The following is a 24,680-nucleotide window of genomic DNA, read 5'->3' on the forward strand; positions in this document are numbered from 1 at the left end:
GGGAACAAGGGGATGTCACCCTGGGGACAAGGGGATGTCACCCTACCAGAGACCCCCTGAGACGCAGCCAGCGCTGGGGGGGGACAAGGGGATGTCACCCTGGGGACAAGGGGATGTCACCCTGCCAGAGACCCCCTGGGACCCTGGGGGACAAGGGGCTGCAGCCCGGCCGGGTCCCCCCGGTGCCCTGGCGCGGGCGGTGTCTCGGCGGGTGGCGCCGTCCCTGTTCCCGAGGCGTGTCATGGGCGTGTCCTGGTGACACAGCCGTGTCCCCGTGACGTGGGCGTGTCCCCGCTGTGGGCGTGGCCTGTCGGCGCTGTCGTGCGCACAGCGATGCGGCGGCGCGGCGGGGACGGCGACAGCGGCGGCGGCGGCGGCGGCGGTGGCGACATTGTCCGGGCGGAGGGAACGCTCGGCGTGGCCCGGCTCGGGCGGTGAGTACCGGCCCCGTGGGGACACCGAGCCGCGTGTCCCCGTGCCCAGCCCTGTCCCGTGTCCCCTGTCGTGTCTCATGCGCTGTCCCCCGTGGCCGTGGCCGTGCTGTCCCGCTGGGGCTGTCACCCCGTGCTCTGTGTCCCCACGCCGTGGCCTGGTCACGCTGCTGGGCCGTGACCCCGTGTGTGTCCCCGTGTCTGGCCGTGTCACCCTGTGGCTGGCACCAGCCCATGCTGTGGCTGTGTCCCCGGCTCATCTTGCGGCTCCACACTGTGGCCGTGTCCCCGTGTCACCCTGCCAGCACCGTGACCCCGGCTGGCTGTGTCACCGTGCCGTGGCTTGTCACCCTGCTGTCCCATCAGGGGCTGTCCCCGCGGTCCCACCTGCCCCAGGTGTTGTGGCCGGGCCACCCGCCCGTCCCCCGCAGCCTGTCCAGGGCACTCCCGGCTGTCCCATGGCTGCCCAGCCCCATGTCCTGCGGGATAACCGGGATTTGAGGATTCCCCGTGCCTCCAGCACAGCTCCTGCCATCCTGGGATGTCCCCATTCCCTGGGGACACCCCTTGGCAGTCCTTCCTTGGGGTCCTGCAGCATTCCCAGGGCAGGGAATGGGCCAGGTGCTTTCTGACCTCTCTTTGCTGAGCTGTGCCTGGCTCCCATCACAGCCCTCTGCCCCAAATCCCCCTTGCCCAGACTGATTTCCCCATCACCATTCACCCAGAGGGTGTTGATGCTTGGAAGGCTGCAGCTCTTGGCTTTTCTTTCCCACCTGGGGCTGGTTTGGGGTCACTTCTGGGGTTTTAGGGTCACTAATGGTGTCCTGGGGTCACTTGTGGGGTGACTTAGAGGTTTTGGTGTTCTGGGATTACTTGTGGGGCAGCAAGGGCCAGTTTGGGGCCACTTGTGTGGTCACTTATGGGGTTTGGGTGTCACTTATGGGTCACTAAGGGAGTTTTAGGGTCACTTATGGGTCACTTATATGTTGCTAATGGGGTTTGGGGTCACCCATGGGTCTGGGATCACTTGTGGGTCAGTTATGGGGTTTGGGGGGCACTTGAGGGTCTGTAATGGGGTTTTAGGTCACTTATGTGTTGCTAAGGGGGTTTGGGGTCACTTGTGGGTCACTGATGGGGTTTTGGGGTCACTTGTGGGGCAGCGAGGCCTGGCTGGAGCAGCGCTGTGGGGCAGCCCTGGAATGGCAGGGCACTGTTGGAGGTGTTGCTGGTGGCCCTGGGGGACATCACCCCCAAGCCCTTTTTCTTCCTTCCTCCTTGTCCCTGGAGTGTTGCAGGAGCTCTTAATGCCAGGCTTGAGGCACACCTGGCCAGCCCGGGCTCGGGCTGTTGTCACAGAGCATCTGTTGCTCCTAATTGCAGGTTTGACTTGCAGCTCCCAGCCCTGGCACATTCCCTGCCCTTCCTGCCTCCAGGCACCCCGTGGGAGGGCGTGGGACCAAATCAGAGCCGGTGTCACCCAGTGTCACCGTGGGGCTGCTCGGACACGTCGGCTCTGTCCCCAAAAGCCAAGCACAGCACCGATGTGGGGATGTGGGGATCCAATTCCCACCCTCAGAGGGGTTGGGACCACCCTCAGGCCCTTGTAGCTGTATCCAACCCTCATGGGAAACGGGGAGCTGCACCCCAAATCCCCGGGGATGGGCGGGGATGAGCTGACAGTGCCTCCCTCACAGGGCCGGGCGCTGGCGGCTGCCACGGCTGCGCACGCTGCTCCTGGCCCCATTCCTCACCTGCACCTTTCCCTTCCTCCTGGCTGGGACTGGGGATGGGGAGCTGCACCCCAAACCCCTTGGGATGGGTAGGGATGAGCTGGGATGAGCTGACAGTTCCCCCCTCACAGGGCCGGGCGCTGGTGGCAGCCATGGCTGCGCACGCTGCTCCTGGCCCCGCTCCTGGCCTACGCCTCCGTGCCCTTCCTCATCCGCCTCTTCCCCAGCCTGCTCAACAAATTCGTCTACCTGAACTTCCGTGAGTATCCCGGGGCTGTCCTGACCAGGAGAACCCTCACAGAACCCCCCAGGCTTTCAGCTGGCTGCTGCAGACCCCCCAAAACATGGGTGGCACTGTGCCGGGGTGGCATCAGGACAGTGTTAATCCTGCTGTGCCTTGGGCTAGCAGAGGAGGCATGGAAGGATTTTGCCCGTGTTTTGCAAGCTCTAATTAGGTGCTGCTGCCCACCCTGATTACTGCCTGCAGCCACGGCACGCCCAGGCACGCTCAGCATCAGCGGGACTGGGAATTCGGGTGGGAGGAGGAGGAGGAGGTGGCAGAGGGCTCAGCTCGTCTGGCTCAGCGTGGCCCTTGATAATCTAGAACAAATAACACACTGGTTTAGAAAGAGTTGTGTGAAACAGCTGGGTAGGAGGATTCTGGATGATGGCTGTGGTTTCTCCATCAGTGTCCTTCCCTTTCTTCGTGGACTTTCGGCGGCCGGAGCTGCTGGTGAACAACACCATCAACCTGTACCTCACCACCGAGCCGGGCATCACAGTTGGCATCTGGTGAGCAGGATGGCCTCAGGACATCCCCAGCAGCCATGGGGGACAGCAGTGTCCTGGTGGAGCCCCCAGGGTGACCCCCTGTCCCCCCAGGCACACGGTGCCAGGCAGCAGAGGGGCCGAGGCGCAGGGCAAGGACCAGCGCTGGTACGAGGAGGCTCTTGCTGATGGCCACCCTGTGATCATCTACCTGCACGGCAATGGGGGCACCAGGTGAGTTCCTGAGCTGCTGCTGCAGGGCCAGGAGCAGGGCAGGGTGGCTGCTCTGAGGTGAGAAGCAGCAAACTCGATGCAGCAGCAGCAGCAGCAGCAGTGCTGCAGGGCCGGGGCTGCTGCAGAGGTCTCTGATTCTTATAGGAGAATCCCTATAAAATAAAGGGAAAAGTTAAAATCCACCCACCCCACAACATCCAACTCTGCCCTTCTGGGATCAGGTCACCCTGGTTCCTCACCTGCCCTGCTGTTGGAGGGGAGGGTCCCTTGGGGTCCCCCTGAGCTCTAACCCCATTTTCCCCATCAGGGCTGCCAGACACCGTATCCAGTTCTTGAAGGTAAGTGGTGGCCTGTGGGGACACTGGGACCTGCTGGGAGTGAGGCTCCTGCTGGCCCTGGGGACCCCACAGAGACCCTGTGCAGAGTGAATGGGCCATGCTGGGGCTCCTGGGGTGCAGCCCATAACTCAGTGCTGCTCTGACAGACGATGGGGGCTGCTGACTTCCACATCCTGGCTCTCGACTACAGAGGTACAGTTGTCCCCTTGCCTCTTGCTGGGTGATCCCCCTCTTGGGGCCTGTCCCCACAGGGTTGTGACACTGAGCTGTGTCCCCCACAGGCTATGGGGACTCCACTGGATACCCCTCAGAGACTGGCTTCAACACAGATGTCCTGGCACTCTATGACTGGGTGAAAGCACGGAGTGGGAACAGCAGCATCCTCTTCTGGGGACATTCCTTGGGGACAGGGTAGGTGCAGGGTAGGGATGGGGACACACCAGAGCCCACCCTGTGCCCTGTGACACTGCTGCCAGACTGGTGCCACCAGGGGATGGACCAAGGGCTTGGAGCAGCTCCTTGGTGGAGGCCCCTGCAAAGCCAAACGCAGCCAACAAGGGGGACCTGAGGGAGCTGTGTCCCCCCCCGTGCTGCTCCCCCTCACTGTCACCTCTCCTGTCACAGGATTGCCACCAATGCAGCGAGGAAACTGCAGGAGGAGCGAGGTGAGGGCCAGCATGGATGGGCTGTCCCCATGCAGTGTCACCCTGCCCTGGCCTGATTGTGAGATGAGGAGCCCTCTCTGTCCTCCCTGCTGGCATGGGGACATCTTGGCCCCTCTGCAGCCTGGGAGGGGAGTGTGGCAGCAGCCTGGCAGGGGGACAGCCCCTCAAAGCCATGCCCACCCCCACCTCCCTCTGCCCTCAGGGGTCCAGGTTGATGGAGTTGTCCTGGAGTCTCCCTACACCAACATCCGAGACGCGGCTGCCAACATCCCCGTCACCAAGGTGAGTCTGGGGGCTGCCTCTGGGGTCCCCCAGCAGTGACAGCCCAGTCTGGGGGCTGCCTCTGCGGTCCCCCAGCAGTGACAGCCCCAGATTCCTGGCTCTCCCCCCTCACAGCTGGATCCAGCCATGGTTTAGCACCCCCAAACTCTCTCCCTGCCAGATCTTCCGGCAGTACCCGGGTTTTGAGTACCTCATCCTGGACTCCATGGCTCGGGCAGGAATGTTCTTCCCCAGTGATGAGAAGTGAGTTCCTGGTGGGAAGGGGCACAGGCGCTGTGGGAATGATGCCAGGAGCACCTGGCTGAGGAGGGGTGTCAGTTACCCCATTGAAATTCCTGTGTTTACCCAGCTTACTCATACTTCAAAAGCGACTTTTTGTTTGCATAATGTGTTTGATTATTGAGCAAAGTCCACAAGACACCTCCCTTTTTTTGGCACCCCTGTTCCTTGCAGCACACAGAGCCTGCCCAAAATCCATTTACGGGTGCTTTTGAAATTGGGGGTTAAGGTGATTGGGGTGCTCGGTGCTGCCATGCCAGGAGGGCAAGCAGCGTGGGCATCACCCAGGTGGGCGTGAGGATGGCTCTGAGGGGCAGTGTTGGGGGGATCAGGGTGCTCTGGGAATTTTCACAGGGAATGGGGAGGCTCCTGGGGGGGGTCTGTTGGCTCTGGGGAGCGTCCTCAGGGCTGTGCTTGCTGCCCACAGTGTGAAGGTGCTGGGCTGCCCCCTCCTCATCCTGCATGCAGATGATGATGGAGTCGTGCCTCCGAAGCTGGGACACCAGGTGGGCACCTGCCAGCCAGGCTTGGAGCCTGGCTTTGGAGGCTGAAGTGGCCAGAGAGGGGATGGCCACGCAGCAGGAGGGGTTTGGGGTCCCTGCTGGTGCAGTAACCACGCTCCTGCCCTGTGGCAGCTCTATGAGACAGCACTCGAAGCCTACAAGGACAAATCCAAGGTGAAGTTAATCACCTTTCCCAAAAAGCTGGGCTTGGGCCACGACTACATCTCCTTCAACCCGGAGCTGCCTGCCCTGGTGAAGTAAGTGCTGCTCCACAGAAATGGGGGGGCACACACAGGATGAGCCTTGGCCTCCCCTTCCACTGCTGCCTCCTCTCCTGCTGCCTGCCCCCTGCTCCTTCCCCTCCCCGTGGTGTTTGCTGGCATCACTTTCCAAACCTCAGTCACTCCCCACTGCCCTGAGCCTGTCCTCAGCCTGGGTGGCTCGGGGAGGTGGCTCTGGGGACACCAGCTCCTCTTTGCCCTGGGTGCAGAGATGCTCCAAGGCCAGCTCAGCCCCACCTGCAGGGATCACAAATCAGGCTCTGACGCAGCACAGGAGGGTCAGTGACACAGTGTAAGATTTATTACATCTTGTTGCAGAGACTTCTTAAACATGAAGTGATGCCAATTGCTGCCTGCACTGATCCCATGCTCCCTCAAATCCACTCCAGGACCCCCCCCTCCATGGCACTGAACTTACTGCTGTAAGTAATAAAAACTACTAAGAAACTTTTAAAGTCACCCTCTGCCTCCAGGATGCTGCAGGTTACTCGAGGGATGGAGACACTGATGTGGGCTGGGCCACCAGAGCCACAACTGGGAGCATCCCAGGGCACACTGGTGGGCCTGGCACCCCCCTATCCTGCTTCAGCAGTGCCTGTGAGGGCCCAGCCAGCTGTGTCCAGCTGCACCCAGGTGGTGGAAGCAAGCCCAGCCCTAATTTTAGCCTCCAGCAAACATCCCCCTCCGGACTCCAACGGCACTTCTTTATTTCCAGCACCTAATGCAAGCAACAGGGCGACGTGCTTTCGCTTCCCACACGACACCTGAGTTATAAAAACCCCTCCCCTCCTGCCCACCCCTAGGGAAAGCCAGCAGCAGCAGCAGCAGCAAACACAGAGACTCAGACAGCAGGGAATTGTACAGCGTGTGTGCTCGCCTCCCCCCTAGGCCGCGGTGCCGTTGGGGGTCTTGTCCTGCCCCGCGTCCCGGGGCTCGTTGGGTGGGGGGATCTTCAGGTCCGAGGGCTCCACGTGCCAGATGTCCCGGGCGTACTCCTTGATGGTGCGGTCGCTGGAGAACTTTCCAGCCGCCGCGATGTTCCTGATCACCATCTTGGTCCAGGCCTTGGAGTTCTGCAAGGAGTGCACAGAGTGAGCAGGTGGGGAGGGACCTTCAAATCATGGGGTCCAACCCAGCTCCACTCAACGCTGGCCCCCAGTGCCACATCCAGGCTTTGTTAAACACACCCAGGGATGGGGACTGCACCACCTCCCTGGGCAGTGGGGGAGGCCTTTATCACTCTTTCAGTGAAAAAATTTTTATCACTCTTTCAGGGAAAACATTCTTCCTCATATCCAACCTATAATTCCCTTGAGGCAGCTTAAGGCTGTGTTCTCTGGTTCTGTCAGTGCTGCCTGGAGAAAGAGCCCAGCCCCACCTGAGCACAGCCACCTTTCAGGGAGGTGTAGAGAGCAATAAGGTCACCCCTGAGTCTCCTGAGAGGGGTGGGGATTGGCCCCAAGGCTGGTTCTCAGCCAGGGATGCTCTGGGTTGAGATCAGCCTCATCTCCAGCATGTCCCCTCTCCAGCATGGGATGTTGTGTCCTGGCACAGCTCCCTGCCCTGTCCCCAGGGTTCTGTCAGTGCTGCTTGCAGAAAGAGCCCAGCCCCACCTGAGCACAGCCACCTTTCAGGGAGTTGTAGAGAGTGATAATGTCACCCCTGAGTCTCCTTTTCTCTAAAGGAGAGGAGTGGGTTGGTCCCAAGGCTGGTTCTCAGCCAGGGATGCTCTGGGATGAGATCAGCCTCATCTCCAGCATGTCCCCTCTCCAGGATGGAATGTTGTGTCCCAGCACAGCTCCCTGCCCTGTCCCCAGGCTGGCACTCACCAGGTACAGCTCGCTGACCTTCTCCTGGCACTTGACATAAGCCTCGTAGTCTGCAAAGACTTTAAACCTGTAGCAGCAAAGGAAGGAGGAGTCAAGAGCAGAAGGAATAGGAATGCCCTGATGTGAGGTGTTGTCACACCCCAGACCTTTAAATCTTTAAATCCAGGGGTAAACTTAAGGTTCCTTTTTTTTTTTTTTTTCTTTTTTTTTTTTTTTCTGGTGCAAAGGAGAAATCCACACCAGATATTCTCAAGAGGTAAAAAAAAAAAAACCCACACAGAAGTTTACTTGCAAAACCAGAGCAAATTAAGGAAATGTTGGCAAAAAATACAACACTGTACTCAAAGTAAATAGAATGTTGAATTCAATGTAAAACCACTTATCATAGCATTACTTAGCATTAATTTAGTAGTCAGCATTTTCTTAGGATTGATTTAGCATTTGCTTAGCCCATTTAACTGGGAAACCTTTAAAACCTTAAGATGGTATGTTACCCATAAAGCTCCATGAAAGGATTAAGAGAAGGAGAGAGAGAGAAAGATGGAAAAGGTACAGAAAAACCACACAGCTACCAATTCCTGGGCTCCAGCGTGGGCGAGGCAGCAGAAACTCCAAGGAAGACGCCAGGGCAGGGTGAGCCATAACGCCCTCGGCGCCTTTTACAGCCCTAGCCCTTTGTAGGCCCGCCCCTAGGCGGGACTTCTTGTTGCTCGACCAATCAGAGACTGCTTAGTATGATTGATTGGCAGCTCGGCCAATCAGAGGCTCGGTTAGCACAGCCCCACACACCAAGGTGCCATGATTGACAGCTCTGCCAGGCTGAGGGGTCTGGGCACTGCCTCAGCAGAGAGCCGGGCCAGACCCCAGCCCTACACACACAGAGGCGTCCCAAGAACCCCAAAAACGGCTCCAGACATCGATCTAATCCTGTCTCTGACAGGCCTCCTCCAACACAAAACCTCTGGCCAAATTATCTCACCTCAAACCTTGTTGGTAAAGAACCCTGGACGCTCCAGGAGGGAAATGCAGTAAAAGCATTTATCCTATCCCAATGGCCATGGCTGACCAGTGCCCTGGCCAGGAAAGCCCTTGAGATGCCTCAAATCATCTGGAAGGGCTGTGCACCCAAAGGCATTAATGTGACAATGGAGAGTCCGTGCCTGAGGAGCATCATCCCTGTGCAATGTGGTCCCAAGCCCAGGGGATGGATGGATGGTACCCCAGCACCTCACCTGTCGTGGTGGAAGAGCATGTTGACCACGTCGTTGAAGAGGTTGGGGTCTTTTGGGGAGAAGAAGCCACTTTTAATCTGGTCCACAGCCTGTTTCAGCTCCGGGAGCCGGTCATAGTAGAGCTGGGCATTGTACCTGAAGGGAAGGAGGCCATAAAATGGTGCTGCCCCGGGGACCTGAGGTGGCAGTGCTGTGGCATCCCCAGCCCTCACCCTTTCCTGTCCAGCTCTGTGACATCCTCCACCCTCATGCCAAAGATGAACAGGTTTTCCTCTCCAGCCTCCTCGGCCATCTCCACGTTGGCTCCATCCATGGTGCCGATGGTCAGAGCCCCGTTCAGCATGAACTTCATGTTCCCTGTCCCCGAGGCCTCGGTGCCCGCTGTGGAGATCTGCTCCGACAGGTCGGTCGCAGGGATCACTGCCAACAAAACACACCAGGGGCTCGTGATGACCAGACCAGCTTTGGGTTTGCTTCCTGCTGAAGGCCCATGGTGGGAGCCATGGGATGGAGGGACGCCCCCTCCCCACTGCATGTCCCAGCCAAGGTACCCTTTTCTGCCAGGGACACCCTGTAGTTCTCCAGGAAGATGACCTTCAGCTTGCTGCCCACCACGGGGTCGTTGTTCACCACCTGAGCCACGGCGTTAATGAGCTTGATGATCATTTTAGCCATGTGGTATCCTGGGGCAGCCTGGGAGAAAAGCCACAGGTGAGCCAGGAGAGCTGGTGCCAGGGGCAGGTGAGGCACAGCCAGCTCCCAGTGTCCAGGGAACAACCTGTTCATCCCTGTTCCCATCACCACGTGTCACACCACAACATTTCTGGGGGCTTCCAAGACCACAGACAGCAGATGGTTGTCCAAACCCCCCACAAACTTGCTTGGGTTGAAGCATCAGTGCTTTTTGGGACAACTTTGTGGACTTAACACCATGGAATCATGGGATTGTTTAAGCTGGAAAAGCCCTCGAATCCAACTATTCCCCCTGCACTGTCAAGGTCACCACTGACCCATGTCCCCAAGTGCCATATCCACATGTCTTTCAAGTTCCTCCAGGGATGAGGACTCCACCACTGCCCTGGGCAATGCCTGACCACCCTTTTGATGAAGAATTTTTCTTAATATCCCACCTAAACCTCCCTTGGCACAGCTTGAGGCCATTTCCTCTGTCATGTCCCTCGTTCCCTGGAAGAAGAGACTGACCCCTGCCAGCTGCACCCTCCTGTCAGGGAGTTGTGGAGATGTAGCCCCCAGATGAGACACCTGCACCCACATCCCACCCCAGGACACTTCCTCCAAAATCTCTAAAACCCCTGACCCAACTTACCTTGCCTCCAATGATCACTGTCCTGGGCACAAAGAGCTTTGCAGGATCCCTCCTGATTCCTGGAGAAAACAGCAGGGTCACTGTGGGATGTGGGGCACAGGGAAGCTGCTGAAGCCCCGGGGCACCCTGTCCCCTCGGGTGGCTTACGGTTGTACATGGTGATGATGTGCAGGCAGTTCATCAGCTGCCGCTTGTACTCATGGATCCTCTTCACATGCACGTCAAACATGGAGGAAGGGTTGATCTTCACCTTGTACTCCTTCTCCAGGTACAGCGCGAACTTCACCTTGTTCTCCTGGGCCAGGGCAGGGACCACGTCAGCCCCCAGGGAACACCAGCCCTGCTCTCTGCTCCCCCTGCCCACGCCCCTCACCTGCTTCACTTTGGCCACCTCCCGGATGAAGAGGTCGTCGTCCACAAACTTGTGCAGCTTGGTCAGCTGGCTCAGGTCCCGCACGTAGTCCTCCCCGATTTTCTGCAACAGGAGCAAGGGCACATGCTGATGGTGGGGTGGTTTGGGATGGAAGAGATCTTGAACATCATCCAGTTCCACCACCTGCCATGGGCAGGGACACCTTCCACTATCTCAGGTTGCTCCAAGCCCTGTCCAACCTGGCCTTGGGCACTTCCAGGGGCAGCCACAGCTTCTCTGGGCACCCTGTGACAGGGCCTCACCACCCTCACAGGAAGAATTTCTTTCCAATATCCCATCTAACCCTGTCCTCTGTCAGTTTACATCCATTCCTCCTTATCCTGTCACTCCATCCCTTGTCCAAAGTCCCTCTCCAGCTCTCCTGGAGCCTCTTTAGACACTTGAAGGGTCTCTAAGGTCTCCCTGGAGCCTTCTCCAGGCTGAACACTCCCAGCCAGGCAGAGTCAGGAGCATCTCCGTGGCCTCCTTTGGACTTGCTCCAGCAGCCCCACATCCTTCTGCTGTTGGAGACCCCAGGGCTGAAGGCAGCTCTGCAGGTGAGGTCTCTCCTGAGCAGGGCAGAGGGGCAGAATCCCCTCCCTTGACCCTGAACCACCCAGAAGAAGTGACTGGCTGAGGTTCCCTGGCACCCTGGGCTCAGCAGGGAAGGGTCAGTGGCCTGAGGGTGCTCCCCCCGTGCCGGTACCTCCGCGATGAGCTCTGCCAGCCCCGGGTTGCAGAGCAGGAGCCAGCGCCGCGGGGTGATCCCGTTGGTCTTGTTCTGGAACTTCTCCGGCTCCAGCTCCGCAAAGTCCTCGAACCTGCGGGGGCGAGGGTGGCACAGCTCCAGCCTTGCCCACCTGGCACCACCACCCCTCCCCAGCCCAGGGTGAGCCATCAGCACCTCCCTCCCCTCACTCACACTTGAGTCTTGACAATCTCGGAGTGGATCTTGGCCACGCCGTTGACGGCGTGGGAGCCCACGATGCAGAGATGGGCCATGTTGATCCTCTTGGTGTCCCCCTCCTCGATCAGGGACATCCTCCGCAGCCGGTCCACGTCATTGGGGAACAAGGACGCGATGTGCTGCCGGGGGAGCCAGGGAGGCGGTGAGAGGGGGTGGCACTGAGGGGTGCCCCACCCCATGGCTTACGAGGAGGGGCCAGGGCAATGTCCCCAGTGCATTTGACACCAGGCAGAGCGGTGGCTTTTGCTCTGTTGTGGTGGTGCAAACTCCCTCCAAAGGGTGCCCTTTCTCAGCATGGATCTCTCTGGATAGGAGGATCCCCCCAAGCTGCCACACAGAGGGGTTTGGGGGCACACACTTGGCCAGTGAGGCCATTTGGGCAAAAGCTGCTGCCAGACCAGGAGGTCAAACCACTCCAAACATCCTCTTTCCCAGGATGAATTTAGGAAGTGAAGAAATGCCAGCTCCCAAGTCCCTGAAGCAGCAGGTGAAGCTTCCCAACAGTCACTAACTGCAGGATGGCAATGTGCTGGTGGGAAAGGGCTCTCCTACACATCAACTTCCCAAAATAGCAGCTGGAATCCCCCAGCCCCACACCCAACATCACCAGTTTGTGCATGCCCCTCATCCTGACAGTACATCCCTGTCCCCCTGCCCAGAGCTGGCTCCCAGGCACTCACATCCAGGTGTCTCTGGTTGATCTCATAGATGATCTGCAGGTGCCTGGGGAGCAGCTTCTCCACCAGGTCCACGGGCCAGCGCTCCAGGGCCTCGGGAAGCACCGTGTGGTTGGTGTAGGCAAAGGTCCTTTTGGTGATGTCCCAGGCCTGGTAGGGAAGAGCCAATGCTCACTCACCCCTCAAGTGCCAGAACCCACCCTTGGTCCTCCCACCACTCCCAGCAGCACAGCCCAGCCCAGCCCAGCCAGCTCCTCCCAGTCCACACCAGTTAAACCCAGCCTGACCACTCCACATCATTCCCAGCAGGCACAAAACTGGTTCCTCCACCATGGGCAGGTGGGTGCAGGTGCAGGAGACCAGGTGGGGTGTCCCTACCTTATCCCACGGCAGCTTCTCAATGTCCACAAAAATCCTCATCAGCTCAGGGATGGCCATGGCGGGGTGCGTGTCGTTCAGCTGGATGGCAACCTGGGAGAGCAGGGTGGCACATGGGGACACAGGGGGGACACTGGGAACCTCACAAAGGGCCTACAAACATCTGCATCCTCTGGGAGGTGTTGACACAAGCTCCAAGGCAGAGGTGGGAGCAGCCCTGGCTCGTACCTGGTCCGGGAAGGAATCAAACACGGTGCGGACGCTGTCCGTGCTCCCGAATTTGGACGCTTTGAAGCGGCGGATGATGTCCTGCAGGGTGGCAGCCACCACAAAGTACTCCTGCTTCAGCCTCAGCTCCTTTCCTTCGAAGAACTGTGGGCAGAGGAGCAGGGAACTGCAGGATTCCTGCAGGATTCACTGCACTTCCTGGGGGAAGGTTTTCCCAGGGTGTGCTTCCCCCAGCATCACTTGGAACCCCAAGATCTTCTTGCTTCCCAGATTCCAGCACAAGGGTTTGGGATGTGCTGGTACAAACAGGTTAAATCCCACCTGAGCATTGTCAAAACCCGTTCTCAGTGGTTTGAACTTTTTGGCTGCAAGGAAAGGTACCAGGATAATGGGAAGGGAAGCTATAGGAGCTAATTCCAAGACAAGGATTTCACCACCATTCATGCAGCAAAAAACATCAAATGCAAAGGAAAAGCTGCAGGAGACAACCTCACCGCTGGAGCTGCAGTGCCTCCAGCTCTCCTCACCAGCTGGGGGGGCTGGAGGAGGATTAATGGGAAAAACACTATCAGGAACTGCCTCAAACAGGATGCAGGGCAGGGAGAGCTTCCCTTTTTTATTTTCTTCCTGCTCCACAGCTTGGTTTGTGGCTAGGGAAAGGTTGTGTGTCCCACCACACTTCAGTGCCAGCCTGGCAGGAACTCCCACAGCAAGAGGCTGGGGAGCAAACAGCAATTTTGAGGCACAGCCTCTGGTCCCAGGGTTGCAAAGGGCCACCAGGGTAACACCAGCAGCGTTCAGCAGTTTGATTCACGTTACATTCTGAGACTCAAGGAACGTTTCTGCAGCAGGGCCTGCTCATCCCCACTCACTCTGGGCAAAGCTCTGGGGAACAGACTCATCCTGGTGAGAGGCAGCAACCCTCATCCAAGCACTGCAGGCAGCTTGAAACACAACTAAAAACATCTCTGCAGCATCCTGGAGTGAGGAGCTGCTCCCTTTCCCCCTCCATCCCTAAAGGACCCCCTAAAACACCACGACTCACGTTGTCATTGGGGTAGAGCACCCGGGAGATGTTCTCGGCCAGGTTCCTGTCCAGCACGGCCTGGATGTAGTCCCCGACGTTGACTGGGGAGGAGCAGAGGGTGAGGTGGGCGTGGGACCCCCCCAGCTGTGCCCACCCCACCCCAGCCTGCCCAGCTCCCACTCACAGTCGCGCAGGTTGAAGTCGTTGGGAGCGCGGGCTGACCACAGGCGCATGGTGTTGACCGTGTTGTTCATGTAGCCGGGCACGGGCGTGTCGTAGGGCAGTGCCAGCACCACCTGTGACATCCCCAGGACAGCTGGAATTGGGCTGGGATCCCCCCCATGCCCCCCCCTGGAGCCCTCCCATCCCACAGAGCCTCCTGCTCAGGGCTGAGCTCAGCCTGGAGTCCCTGCACGTCCTTGGTACCCCTGCATGGGGACACCCCTCTGGCTCTGCCTGCTGCCTGGTGTTTGCCAGAAGTGCTCAGGGCATGGAGAGTGGCTTCATAAAGAGTGTAAAGGTCAGGAGCAGCTTAATTTAGGTTTAATTTATTCCTGCTGGAGCTGCTTTTGGTATTTTGTAGAATCCCAGAATGGTTTGGGTTGGAAGGGACCCTAAAGTCCATCTTGTTCCAAGCCCCTGCCATAGGCAGGGACACTTCCCACTAGACCAGCTGCTTCCAAGCTCCATCCAACCTGGCCTTGGACACTTCCAGGGATGGAGAGCTTGGCTGCAGATGTGGAGCAGCCAAATCTTTGCTCATGCCCATGTCCATCTCCACCCCACTGTGCCCCACCACTGCCTTTTCCATCCCAGCCCAACCTTCCCGGCAGAGATTCTGCAGGACTCATCCCTGGGGTGCAGCCAGCCAGGGAGAGCCCCCCAAATGACAGGACAAGCCATGCAAGGGACACTCCTGTCCCCAGCCCTTACCTGGGTGTCAATCCACTTGGCACCAGAGGCAGAGTGCTCCACCCGGCCGTAGAAGTGCACGGGCAGCATGTACTCAGGGCGGGCCTTCTCCCAGGGATTGCCATGCCTGAGCCAGTCATCAGCCTCTTCCACCTGCCAGGGGGACACACAGCAGTGACAGGGCCACCCACCCTGGGGATCCCCCACAACTGCAGCATGGCTGGGCCACGATGCCTGGGAAAGGCTCTGCTCATGGCAAAGGGGAGGATGCTCTGAGCGTGTCCACCCTAAACCTAGATTTTGGCACAGCAGGGTCAGCCTGGAGGTACCACCCTGAACTCTGGGGTGTCTGTGCCTTCCATGAGGATGGGGACAAACCCAAGGTTTCTCTTAGTGCACTGCTAATGTTGCATTTCCAAACCAGCCTCTTCCACAAGAGGAACACAACTGCTCCATCCTCACCCGCTCCAGGCAGCCATGGAGCAGCTCTTGGGGTGGCCCTGAGCTCTTGGGGTGGCCCATGTTGAGGATGGGGACGAGGGATGGAGCTGTGAGCTTGCACTGGGTTAAGAAGTTAAATTTGTTCATGAAAATATCTGTTAAACTTTAAATATCACAGCAGCAGCCTCTGAGCTGAGGGGAAGTGTCTGTACCCCCCAGTTAAAGGGGGAGGAGGTGAATGTGAGGTTCCAGCTGTGCCAGGGGACAGTGAGGGCCACACATCTCCATCCACACCTGCCAGCCATCCCGGATCTTCTGGTTGAAGATGCCGTACTCGTAGCGGATGCCGTAGCCGTAGGCTGCCAGCCCCAGCGTGGCCATGGAGTCCAGGAAGCAGGCTGCCAGGAGAGAGCAGAGCAGTGAGCTGGGGACCCTGCAGCCCTGGGAGATGGATCCTTCTCCCTGGGACACCCACAAGCCCCACAGGGACAGGAGCCAGGGCCAGCGGGCACCCAGCAGCACCTTGCTCTGTGCTGGAAAGGCTGGAGCAATAAGCCCCAGGATTAGGAAGTTCCCACAGTGGATGTAAAGCCCTGGGGAGGTCACTCACCTGCCAGCCTGCCCAGACCCCCGTTGCCCAGCCCAGCATCCTCCTCGATTTCCTCCAGCTCTTCCATGTCCAGCCCGAGCTACAGATGGAAAAAAGGAGAGGGGCTGGAGGCTGTCAGAGTGCCCAGCCCCACAGAGGAGGGCATTGTTGGCACACAATCCCTTGGAGGTGGGTTCCAGGAGGGCTAGAAAGGCACCCAATTCCACAAGACCCATCTCTGCAGGTGGGACACTGTGATTTGCACCCAAAGCAGCTGCTCTCCCCCTCAGCTGTGTCTCTGTGCCATGGCAGGGACCATCTCCCATGTTTAAGGTCACTCTACCAGGCTTTACAAAGGGACATTCACATTCTTGACCTTGCCAGATCTGGGCAAGATCTGGGGATTTGGAGCACCAAACTATAACCAGGGTGCTGCCCTTGGGGTTCCAGACTCTTCCAAGGGCTCTGAGAGGTCATTCCCAGGCCTGCTCCCTCTCTCCATGGCTGCAGCCCTGCAGGGGCAGGCACCAGGCTCCTGCTCCCTACCTGTTCCAGAACCCCCCAGGTGGAACATTCCTGCTCCCCCAGCACCCCTATTCCTGGGGGAAGGCACCTGGGTGCCACCCTCCTGCTCCCCCAGCACCCAATCCCTTGGGGACAAGATCCAAGTGCTGTGTTCCTCTCCCTCAGCACCCCCATCCTCTGGAACAGGCACCCAGGTGCCCTTCCTCCCAGCTGCAGGCATCACCCTTTAGGGTGAGAAGCATCTACACCTCTTTTCCATGGAAATTTAATTTTTCCAGCCCAGGATGCTGTAGGAGGAAGTGGTTTTGCCTATGCAAAACTCCTTGGGGAGCTCAGGTGGAGACCTTTGGTCCATTGCCCTGCCCTGATGTCCCCTGATCACAGCAAGTGGGGATAAAAAATGTAAACCCCCCTAAAAATAACTTCCTCTCCTTTGTAGTGTTTGCACAAAAGCTGTTCCTGCTCTTGTGCAACCACCCTGGCCACATCTGATGATGTTGAACACCAGAGGTGACAGGGTGGGGACAAAAGGAGCCACCCAAAACCCTCTGATCACCCCAGTGCCACCTGGTGCCAGCACCCAGCTGGGCTTAATTCAAGCTTTTATTCCCCCCTACCACTGATCATGGACATGAACAGCCTCATCCACAGAACCACCAGTGTCCTGCCAGGATCCTGCTGCATTCCCAGAACACACAGCCAGGCTGGGCAGCTCCAGGCCTTTCAAGGGCAGGTTCTGGAGCAGCCTTTATTCCCTAAGCCATCCCCTGTGGCTCAGGGAGCAAAACATGGACATTCCCAGGAGCTGGAAAACAAGGATCCCTGCCAGGGCATGTCCTCAGCCCTGGTGGGATGCTCACCTGGTAGACAGCCTCATCACAGGCGTTCTGCAGCCCCAGGTTAATCATCGTGTTCTGCAGCGTCCGCCCCATGTAGAATTCCAGGGAGAGGTAATAAATCCTCTGGAAGAGAAAAGCACCCCGTGGTCACCTTGCCCAGGGCTTGAGGAGGCTCCCCTGGACTCCAGAAGCTGCTGTTGTGTGATATCTCAAAAACAAACAGGGAAAAAAACCCCAGCTTCAACAGAGCAGGGTGGTTTGCACCAGGAATTCCATCTTGTGGCTCCTGGGGGACCCTGCAGCCCCTGCCCTGCTCTCCTGCTCAGGCTGTTCCACTTGGACAAGCCCCATTGCCCTGTCCCAGGGTGGGGACAGCTCCACCGCGGTCACCGGTGGCAGCACTAAGTTAAACTTCAAAGAGGAGCCGTTTCCTAATGTCACTCCGGGTTGCAAACCACCGGAAAACCGAGCGAGCTGCCGGGGCCAGGCGGTGGCCGTGGGGACATGGGGCCGTGGGGACACTGCCGCTGACACGGCGGGCGCAGGATGCGGCCGCTCCGGCCTTGTGTAAGCCGAGCCCCGGCGTCAGCACCGGCAGGTTTTAAGGAAGGATTTAGGCTGGGGGAAGTCGCTGACTCGACAGCTTTCCCTCCCCAGGACCTGCGGGGGTCGGGCGGGGAACGGAGGTGGGATAGAATCCTGGGGTCCTAAAATGCTTTGGGGTTTGAGGGAGCACAAATCGCCCCGTTCCAACGCTCCTGTCACGGGCAGGGTGTGCTGGGCAGGGTGCACTGGGATTTACTGGTTTGAGTCCAGCAGAGCCTGGAGCAGCGACTCCAGGCAGGCAGCACCCGGCTCGCCTGGGCTGCACGGGAGAATCCCAACCCCAAACCCTGCAAGAGGCTCCTTTTGCTCACCCCTACACAGCACGGGGGAGCGCTGAGCTATCGCGGCTGGCACGCTCCCAGCGAGGTGCTGCCAGGGAGGAAATTGATGCCGACAGGGACATCCAGGTGTCAGCAGGGGGATTAGGGCTTAATCCCCCCCGGCAGGGCCCGGAGCAAGCCAGCGGGACGAGCAGCAGCACAGCAACTCCTGCACAAACCGGATCTCTCACGCTTGGCATCACTTGTGTTAAACAAGACCTGTTTGCGGTTGCTTTCGGGTGCCTTTAAGCCTTTCCAATAATTCCCCGGGGAAGGCTTTGGAGTTGGTTTTGGTAGACAGCACCCACGCCGGCGCCGCGGGACAACAAGCGGCGTTCCCATGCCCTGCACCCCGCTGCCGGCCAAGCCGGGCTCTGTTTGTTTTGCAGAGCAAAGGACAGTGGCCTCGCTTGGTAAAGTCCAGTCCCTCCTCTCGGAAAAGTTACCGGAACGGCCCTAAACCCACGGAAAATCGAGCCCCGCCAATCCCTCTATTCCAGCGCCGAGGGAGGGTTCCCATCCCCGGGGTTCCCATGGTTCCCACCCCAGCCACAACCACCGTGGGGGGTTCCCAGCACCCCGCCCTGCACGGGGGGCTCCCCCTGTATCCCGCCGCTCCCACCTTGGGATCCTTCTCGTAGTAGTACTGCTGCGTGCGGATCCAGCGCCCCACCAGGTGGTCCCGCACGGTGTGGGCCAGGGCGAAGTAGTAATCGCGTGGGGTGGCCACATTGCGGTCCTTGACCAGGGTGAAGTGCAGGTGCCGGTTGAAGCCGCGCTTGAGCTCGGCCACGCTCTCGGCGCCCACGATGCCGCGGATGCTGATCTGCTTCCGCCGCTCCTGGTCCGACAGCGGCCGCGACATCGCGGCGGGGCTGCGGGGACACGGGGAGGGGGGACACGGACACACGGGCTGGGCTCCGGCGCCGCGTTCCGCCTCCGCCCCGAGCTGGCACCGCCCCGGGAGGGGACGGGATGGGGACGGGGATGGGGACGGGCCCCGCCAAGGGCCGCCCACGAGTGGGGCGGGAGCGGCGGCCGCCACCGGGGGAGCAAAGGGGGGACCCCGAGGAGGGACAGATCGACAGAGGGGGGTGCAAAGGGGGGAATCCCGAGGATTGGACAGAGCGGGGTGCAAAGGGGGGAATCCCGGGGATTGGACGGAGTGGGGTGCAAAGGGGGGAATCCCGGGGATGGATAGATCGGGGTGCAAAGGGGAGAGTCCCGGGGATTGGACGGAGTGGGGTGCAAAAGGAGGAATCCCGGGGATGGACAGAGCGGGGTGCAAAGGGGGGACCTCGAGGATGGACGGAGGGAAGTGCAAAGGGGGGACTCCAGGAATGTGGCCGGGGGGTGTCCCGGGGACCGCCCCTTGGCTGGGTCACCGAGGGCTGTGCAAAGGGGGGAGCCCCAGGGTCACGGAGGAGTGTGCCAAGGGAGGGGGACCCCGGGTATGGACAGAGGGGTGTGCGAAAGACAGGCGGAATTCGCCGGGGCACAGAGGGGTCTGCAAAGGGGGGGGGGATGCTGGGGGTCTCAGAGGGATGCGCAAACGGGGGCCCGTGGGGGGATGTGCAGAGGGGGTGTCCCGGGCCGGTGCAGAGGAGGGGCCGGGGCAGAGCCGGAGCCCCCGGGCGGAGCGGAGCGGTCCCGGCGCGGCCACCGCCCCCAGCGCTTCCCACGGAGCGACCGCCCCCGGCCGGGACCGCCCCACGCGTGGCCCCGCCCGCGGGCAGCCTCTGCTGGAGCACGTACGAGGAAGGTGCCGGGAAAACCCGGAAAGGGTCGTGCTGTGTCCCCCCGTGTCGCGATCCATCCTCGCGTCACGGCTTCCCCCCCGTGTCACGGTCCCACCCCTGTGTCACGGTTCTCTGCGGTGTCACGGCCCCTTCCTGCCCGACTGTCCCCCGCCCTCCCCCGCAGCATTTCCCGGCCCCCTCCCTTTCCCCCCTCCCTGTCTCCTCACAGTTCTCTCTCTGCCCGCAATCCCTCTGGAAATGGTGTGGGGTCGCTTTCCCCCGCTCCGGGCTCTTCCCGGCTGCCTCCCGCACCGTGGCTGCCGCAGGACCCTGCCCTGCCCTGCCTCCGGTTCCTCCCAAGGGCAAAAATATCCGATATGAGCTTCCAACGCAACACTTTCTCCTCCCCATCCTCCTTATCCTCCTCCTCCTCCTCCTCCTCCAGCCAGGCTTTCCAGGCTGTTTTCCCTGTCCTGGCCTCATCTCCAGCAGGGTGGGCAGCAAGGCAAGGAAATGGGATTGAGCTGCTCTGCCTCACTCAGGTGAGACCCCACCTGCAGTGCTGCATCGAGCCCTGGGGTCCAGCATCAGGAGGATGTGGAGCTGCTGGAGAAAGTCCAGAGGAGGCCCTGGAGCTGCTCTAAGGGCTGGAGCCAGGCTGGGAGACCTGGGAATGTTCCCCTGGAAAGGAGAAGGCTCCAGGGAGAGCTCAGAGCCCCTGGCAGGGCCTGAAGGGGCTCCAGGAGAGCTGGAGAGGGACTTAGGAGGAAGACCTGGAGTGACAGGATGAGGGAATGGCTTTGCAGTGCCAGAGGGCAGGATTAGATTAGATTAGATCCATGCACAGGCTTCCACCCAGAGAGTAACAGACTCACAGAATCATGGAATAGTTTGGGTTGGAAAAGAGCTTAAAGATCATCTAGTTCCACCCCCTGCCATGGGCAGGGACACCTTCCACTGTCCCAGGTTGCTCCAGGCCCTGTCCAGCCTGGCCTTGGACACTTCCAGGAATGGGGCAGCTACAGGGCACGCTGTGCCAGGGCCTCACCACCCTCACAAGGAAGAATTTCTTCCCAATACCTCATCTAAATCTCTCCTCTGTCAGTATAAAACCATTCCCCCTTGTCCCACTGCCACAGATGCTCTGGCCCTGGGCTGTTCCCTGTGCTGTACATGACTTTCAGGCTGGTTTTACATGCTGCAGGGAAGATGCAGTTTCCTGTATCTCCGGTGTTCCTGGCACATTCCCACTCTGGAAGGAACAAGCATCCTTCTGAGATGCACTTCATGCATTAGCATTTTCTTCTTTAGCCCTGGACTCTAGCCCGTGATGAGCTCAGAGGCTGCACATTGAAAACCTCTCCTGAGCCACTCTGGGAAAACAGAGCAGGCACTGATATCCCAGCAGCGAGTCCTTCTCACGGCCCTGGGAGAACTCTCCATGCTGTTCCCTTGGAAATGGCTCCCCCTCCATTGATCCCTTTGAATTCTGCCTCTATTTCATCTCCCTGGGGAGATGGTGCTCTGTATCCAGCCTTGCTCATTCCTCCCTCCTTCCAGGGATCCAGGGCCTTCTCTGGCCAAGCAGTGCCAGGGCCTCCCACCCTCACAGCCAAGAATTCCTTCCTCCAGCAGCTCCCATGGCCCCCTCCCTCCCTCCCTCCCTCCCATTGACTGAGTTCTGTGTGATCTCTGCTGCTGCCTCTGGCCAAGGACGGTGAGGGATGTGCACCAGGGGCCATGAGATGGGAAGTGAAGCACAAGAGATGCTCTGGAAGCTCTGCCCTTCTCTGGTAAAAGTCCTTTATTAGAACGGCAAACATGACATTGTCGTCAGTACAGCGGCTGTGTGCGGCTACCATCGCGCAACGGGGGGACGACGTCTTACAATCACTGGGACTCTAAGAAGCACCATGGACACCCTAAAGAACGGGGGATGACTTAGGCTGAGAGAGGAGCCCCGGGTGAGCCGGCCACGGGGGCTCCTCAGGAATCCACCCGGGAGCTGCCCGGCGTTGTCCCGCAACACGGCTCGGGCAGCTGGGAGGAACTCCTCGGCGGGAGTCAACGAGATAGCACCCATCCAATAAATTAGGAAAACCTAATGCTAGAGCAACAAGGGGCTGTCCTAGAGGAGGGCAGGCTGGGAGGGAATGGGCTATTTACATTTGTCTTTCTGCTGGGCCGGCGCTCCCGTCGCATCCCGCCCGGAGCCGGGCTGGGAGCGATCCCGCTGCCCGTCCCGGCTCCGCGGGGACAGCGAAGCGAAGCGAGGGGACAGCGCATGCAGGCGCTCTCGGCTCCGTACGGGGCTGGCACTGTTCCTCTCCTGCCTCTGGATTACCAGAAAGTCGAGCAGGGGACGGCGGCCGGCGGGAACTGCTGCCGGCAGCAGGCGCGCGTTCCTGAGTGCGGGGCTGTGCTCTCCTTCCTCCCCATCCCATCCCCGCCCCCGGGCTCTCTGTCAGACCCTCGCTGCAGAATGAATTCTCCGGTGATTGGAAGGACACTATCAGTTGAATTTAAGGCTAGGCTTTATATGGCAACTATAAAAAAATAAACACTAATCTCCAAAGAGCCGGGTGAGGGCTCTCCGGTCTATGGCTGTGCACCGAGGTGTGGGGGGCCCCTGGAGAGCCCCCCGTGGGCATTCAGCACCCAACCAAGGGCCTGCCAGCACCTGGAGCGCCTGGGGACAGGATGGCCACCCCCTGCCCCGCACAGATGCCCCAGGGGGACACAGCACAGAGTGGGGTGTTTTGGTAAGGACATGGAGACTGACTGGTAATCCAGGACCCACCTCTACACATGACCGAGGGTGCTCTGCAAGAAAGGCCACAGGGGAAAGAAATAATCCTGCAAAGTAACCAGGCTGGCGTGGGCGGAAGCGTTCCCGTGGTGGGGTCCCTCGGGCTGCCCCCACGGGCGGGGAAAGCGAGACAGAACTGCCCCCTCCCCCAAAACCCCAACTCAAATTAGGAAAACCAAACCTAAAAGCAGACACAGGAGAACAGCTCAGGCTACCTAGGTACTTCATCAGCCAAGGAGAGCTAAAGAGCAAAGCGCACACACACGGGACAGCGCGGAGGCCGGAGAGCAGAGGCGGCCCAAAGCCGGGATCTTCCTTCCTGATTCCTTCCCCATCTCCAGCCGGAGGCCGAGCAGGGACCCAGCAGCTGGGCAGGGACCTGGCAGCTGGGCAGGCACCCAGCAGCTGGGCAGGGACCTGGCCTTGTCCTGCAGGAGGGAACGGGCTGGCTCCTCTCACCCCGGGAAGAGGCAGCCGGCTCCGGGAGCATCCTCAGGGCATGGCCGAGCGCGAAGCGTAGAACTCGGGCACGGGCAGCCCGGTGTGCAGCGTCACCTGCAAGGACAGACACGGGTGGGGCTCAGCTGTGTCCCAGGGTGCCTGCTGGGACAGCTCATAGCATGGCAGCTGGCACATTGTCCCCAGAGAGGGCAGGAGCAGCACTGGGGACAGGCAGGATGTGACTGGAGATGCGTGTGTCCCCAGAAGTGTGGCAGTGGCTCCATCTGGCTTGTTCCTCACTTTTCTGTGCTGCTGGAGTGAGCTGGGACTGCTGGTAGCAAGCTCCAAGTATTCCCAGCTGGCTTTGTAGAAATCCCACAGCTGGCTGCCAGAGAGGTGGGACATGGCAGGAGCTGGGTCTTTGTGCAGGTGAGATGGACAAAGGGGATGGGGGGACCTGAAGGACAGTGAAGACATTAGAGGAGATCTTGGAGAAGCCCCTGAGCTGAGTGGGGATGGGGACAGAGAGGGGACAGGGATGGTGGAGGGGATATGGCTCTTTTCTGGTGGGAGCAGGGAGCTTTGTGGTGGCAAAGCTGAGCAGCATCAGGATGTTGGGGCAGGGCCATGCTCACACAGGCACTGGTGAAATTCAGTTCCCTCCACAAATGCTTTCATCTGCAAGGAGAGCACAATTCCTCCTTTTATTGCAGCAGCAGCATTTCCCCCTTCAGATACAGATTTGCAGAAAACTGTCTAAAATACAGAGATTTCCCTCCTAATTAGAGTTGTTTTCAATTAGGCATATACCTCTGAAAAAGCATAATAAATGGCTTGGCTTAATTAGCAGCCTTTGATCAGCATCCCAAGGGATTTCTGTGCTGTCAGGGGATTTAGGCACTGCCTTGCCCAGGGAACTCACAAAAGCCAAGGGGCTCCAGAGATGCCTTGTCCCTTATGGCTATGTAGAGAACTGGGGTAGGAGTTAAACCCAGCACTCAGCAGGATGCTTTTACCACACCAAATTACTACAGCACCTCTAAACCCAGCACAGACAACATGGGCTTCGTTAGCATTTCCTAATTAAACATTTCTCCAAGCCAGGCAGACTCCCCTGCCAGTGAGACCCTTAGGGTGGGAAAATTTGGCAAGGATGCTCCCAAAGTTTGGGATGGTCCCAACCCACCTTTGTCCCAGTGCTGCTGGAAAATTGTCACTGCCTTGGTGACAGTGCAGCAAGCCCTGGATCCTGATGGACACAGTAGAGCATGTCCTAATCCATGGATCCCTGATTCACAATGATCCTGATGGACACAGCAGAGCATGTCCTAATCCATGGATCCCTGATTCACAGAGGCCACTTGGTGCCTCTGCCCTTGCACAGAGGTGCTCATAAAATCCTGGAATGGTTTGGGTTGGAAGTGACCTCAAATCTCATCTCATTCCACCCCCTCCATGGCAGGGACACCTCCCACTGTCCCAGGCTGCTCCAAGCCCTGTCCAGCCTGGCCTTGGACACTTCCAGGGATCCAGGGGCAGCCACAGCTGCTCTGGGAATTCTATTCCAGGGCCTTCCACCCTCACAGGGAAGAATTTCTTCTAATATCCCATCTCCTCCTGCCCTTTGGGAAGCCATTCTCCCTTATCCTGTCACTCCAGGCTGTGTTCCAAAGTCCCTCTCCAGGTCTGACACCCACTGTAGAAGACCCTGCCAAAATGCTGGGCACCCTGAGATGATCCATCCCGTGTCCCTGGATGTGCCTGGGCATTGTGCAGGGTTGGGGTGCAGGCAGTGCCAGGGGGGATGTGCCAAAGCCAGGGTGTGCAGGATTCCCTGGGACAGAGGAGAGCAGGGATGTGATCAGTGAGAA

At 59.2% G+C, this 24,680-nt stretch overlaps 3 protein-coding genes across 6 annotated transcripts in view; 1 reads left to right on the forward strand and 2 right to left on the reverse strand.

The window, feature by feature from the left end:
- Nucleotides 1-271: 271 nt before the first annotated feature.
- On the forward strand, nt 272-5,970 carry ABHD12B (abhydrolase domain containing 12B). Its single transcript, XM_071426069.1, has 13 exons — nt 272-434; nt 2,293-2,420; nt 2,851-2,953; nt 3,044-3,163; nt 3,471-3,501; nt 3,648-3,693; nt 3,783-3,912; nt 4,126-4,166; nt 4,369-4,448; nt 4,609-4,691; nt 5,155-5,233; nt 5,363-5,487; nt 5,830-5,970. The coding sequence occupies exons 1-13, from the start codon at nt 334-336 to the stop codon at nt 5,849-5,851; spliced, it is 1,089 nt and encodes a 362-aa protein (XP_071282170.1). The 5' UTR covers nt 272-333; the 3' UTR covers nt 5,852-5,970.
- PYGL (glycogen phosphorylase L) lies at nt 5,791-19,935 on the reverse strand. Its single transcript, XM_071426068.1, has 21 exons — nt 19,787-19,935; nt 18,443-18,695; nt 16,916-17,017; nt 15,552-15,630; nt 15,236-15,339; nt 14,522-14,653; nt 13,773-13,884; nt 13,607-13,689; nt 12,562-12,705; nt 12,334-12,426; nt 11,959-12,105; nt 11,234-11,397; nt 11,018-11,132; nt 10,273-10,374; nt 10,047-10,194; nt 9,900-9,958; nt 9,124-9,265; nt 8,785-8,992; nt 8,573-8,707; nt 7,341-7,407; nt 5,791-6,584 (listed from the first exon to the last, which is right to left on the reverse strand). Exons 2-21 carry the CDS (start codon nt 18,683-18,685, stop codon nt 6,396-6,398), a joined length of 2,568 nt encoding a protein of 855 aa, XP_071282169.1. The 5' UTR covers nt 18,686-18,695; nt 19,787-19,935; the 3' UTR covers nt 5,791-6,395.
- Nucleotides 19,936-21,345: 1,410 nt separating this feature from the next.
- TRIM9 (tripartite motif containing 9) overlaps nt 21,346-24,680 on the reverse strand; it is a 74,729-nt gene continuing 71,394 nt past the window's right edge. For all 4 annotated transcript variants that reach the window (XM_071426073.1, XM_071426072.1, XM_071426071.1 and 1 more), the window contains one exon: nt 21,346-22,923. In XM_071426073.1, the coding sequence (XP_071282174.1) occupies nt 22,861-22,923 (63 nt within the window). In that variant the 3' untranslated portion in view covers nt 21,346-22,860. The remainder of the gene's footprint in view (nt 22,924-24,680) is intronic.

This window comes from Agelaius tricolor, unplaced genomic scaffold, assembly GCF_023055355.1.
Source record: "Agelaius tricolor isolate 1412-34295 unplaced genomic scaffold, bAgeTri1.0.p SCAF_5, whole genome shotgun sequence".
Lineage (NCBI taxonomy): Eukaryota > Metazoa > Chordata > Aves > Passeriformes > Icteridae > Agelaius > Agelaius tricolor.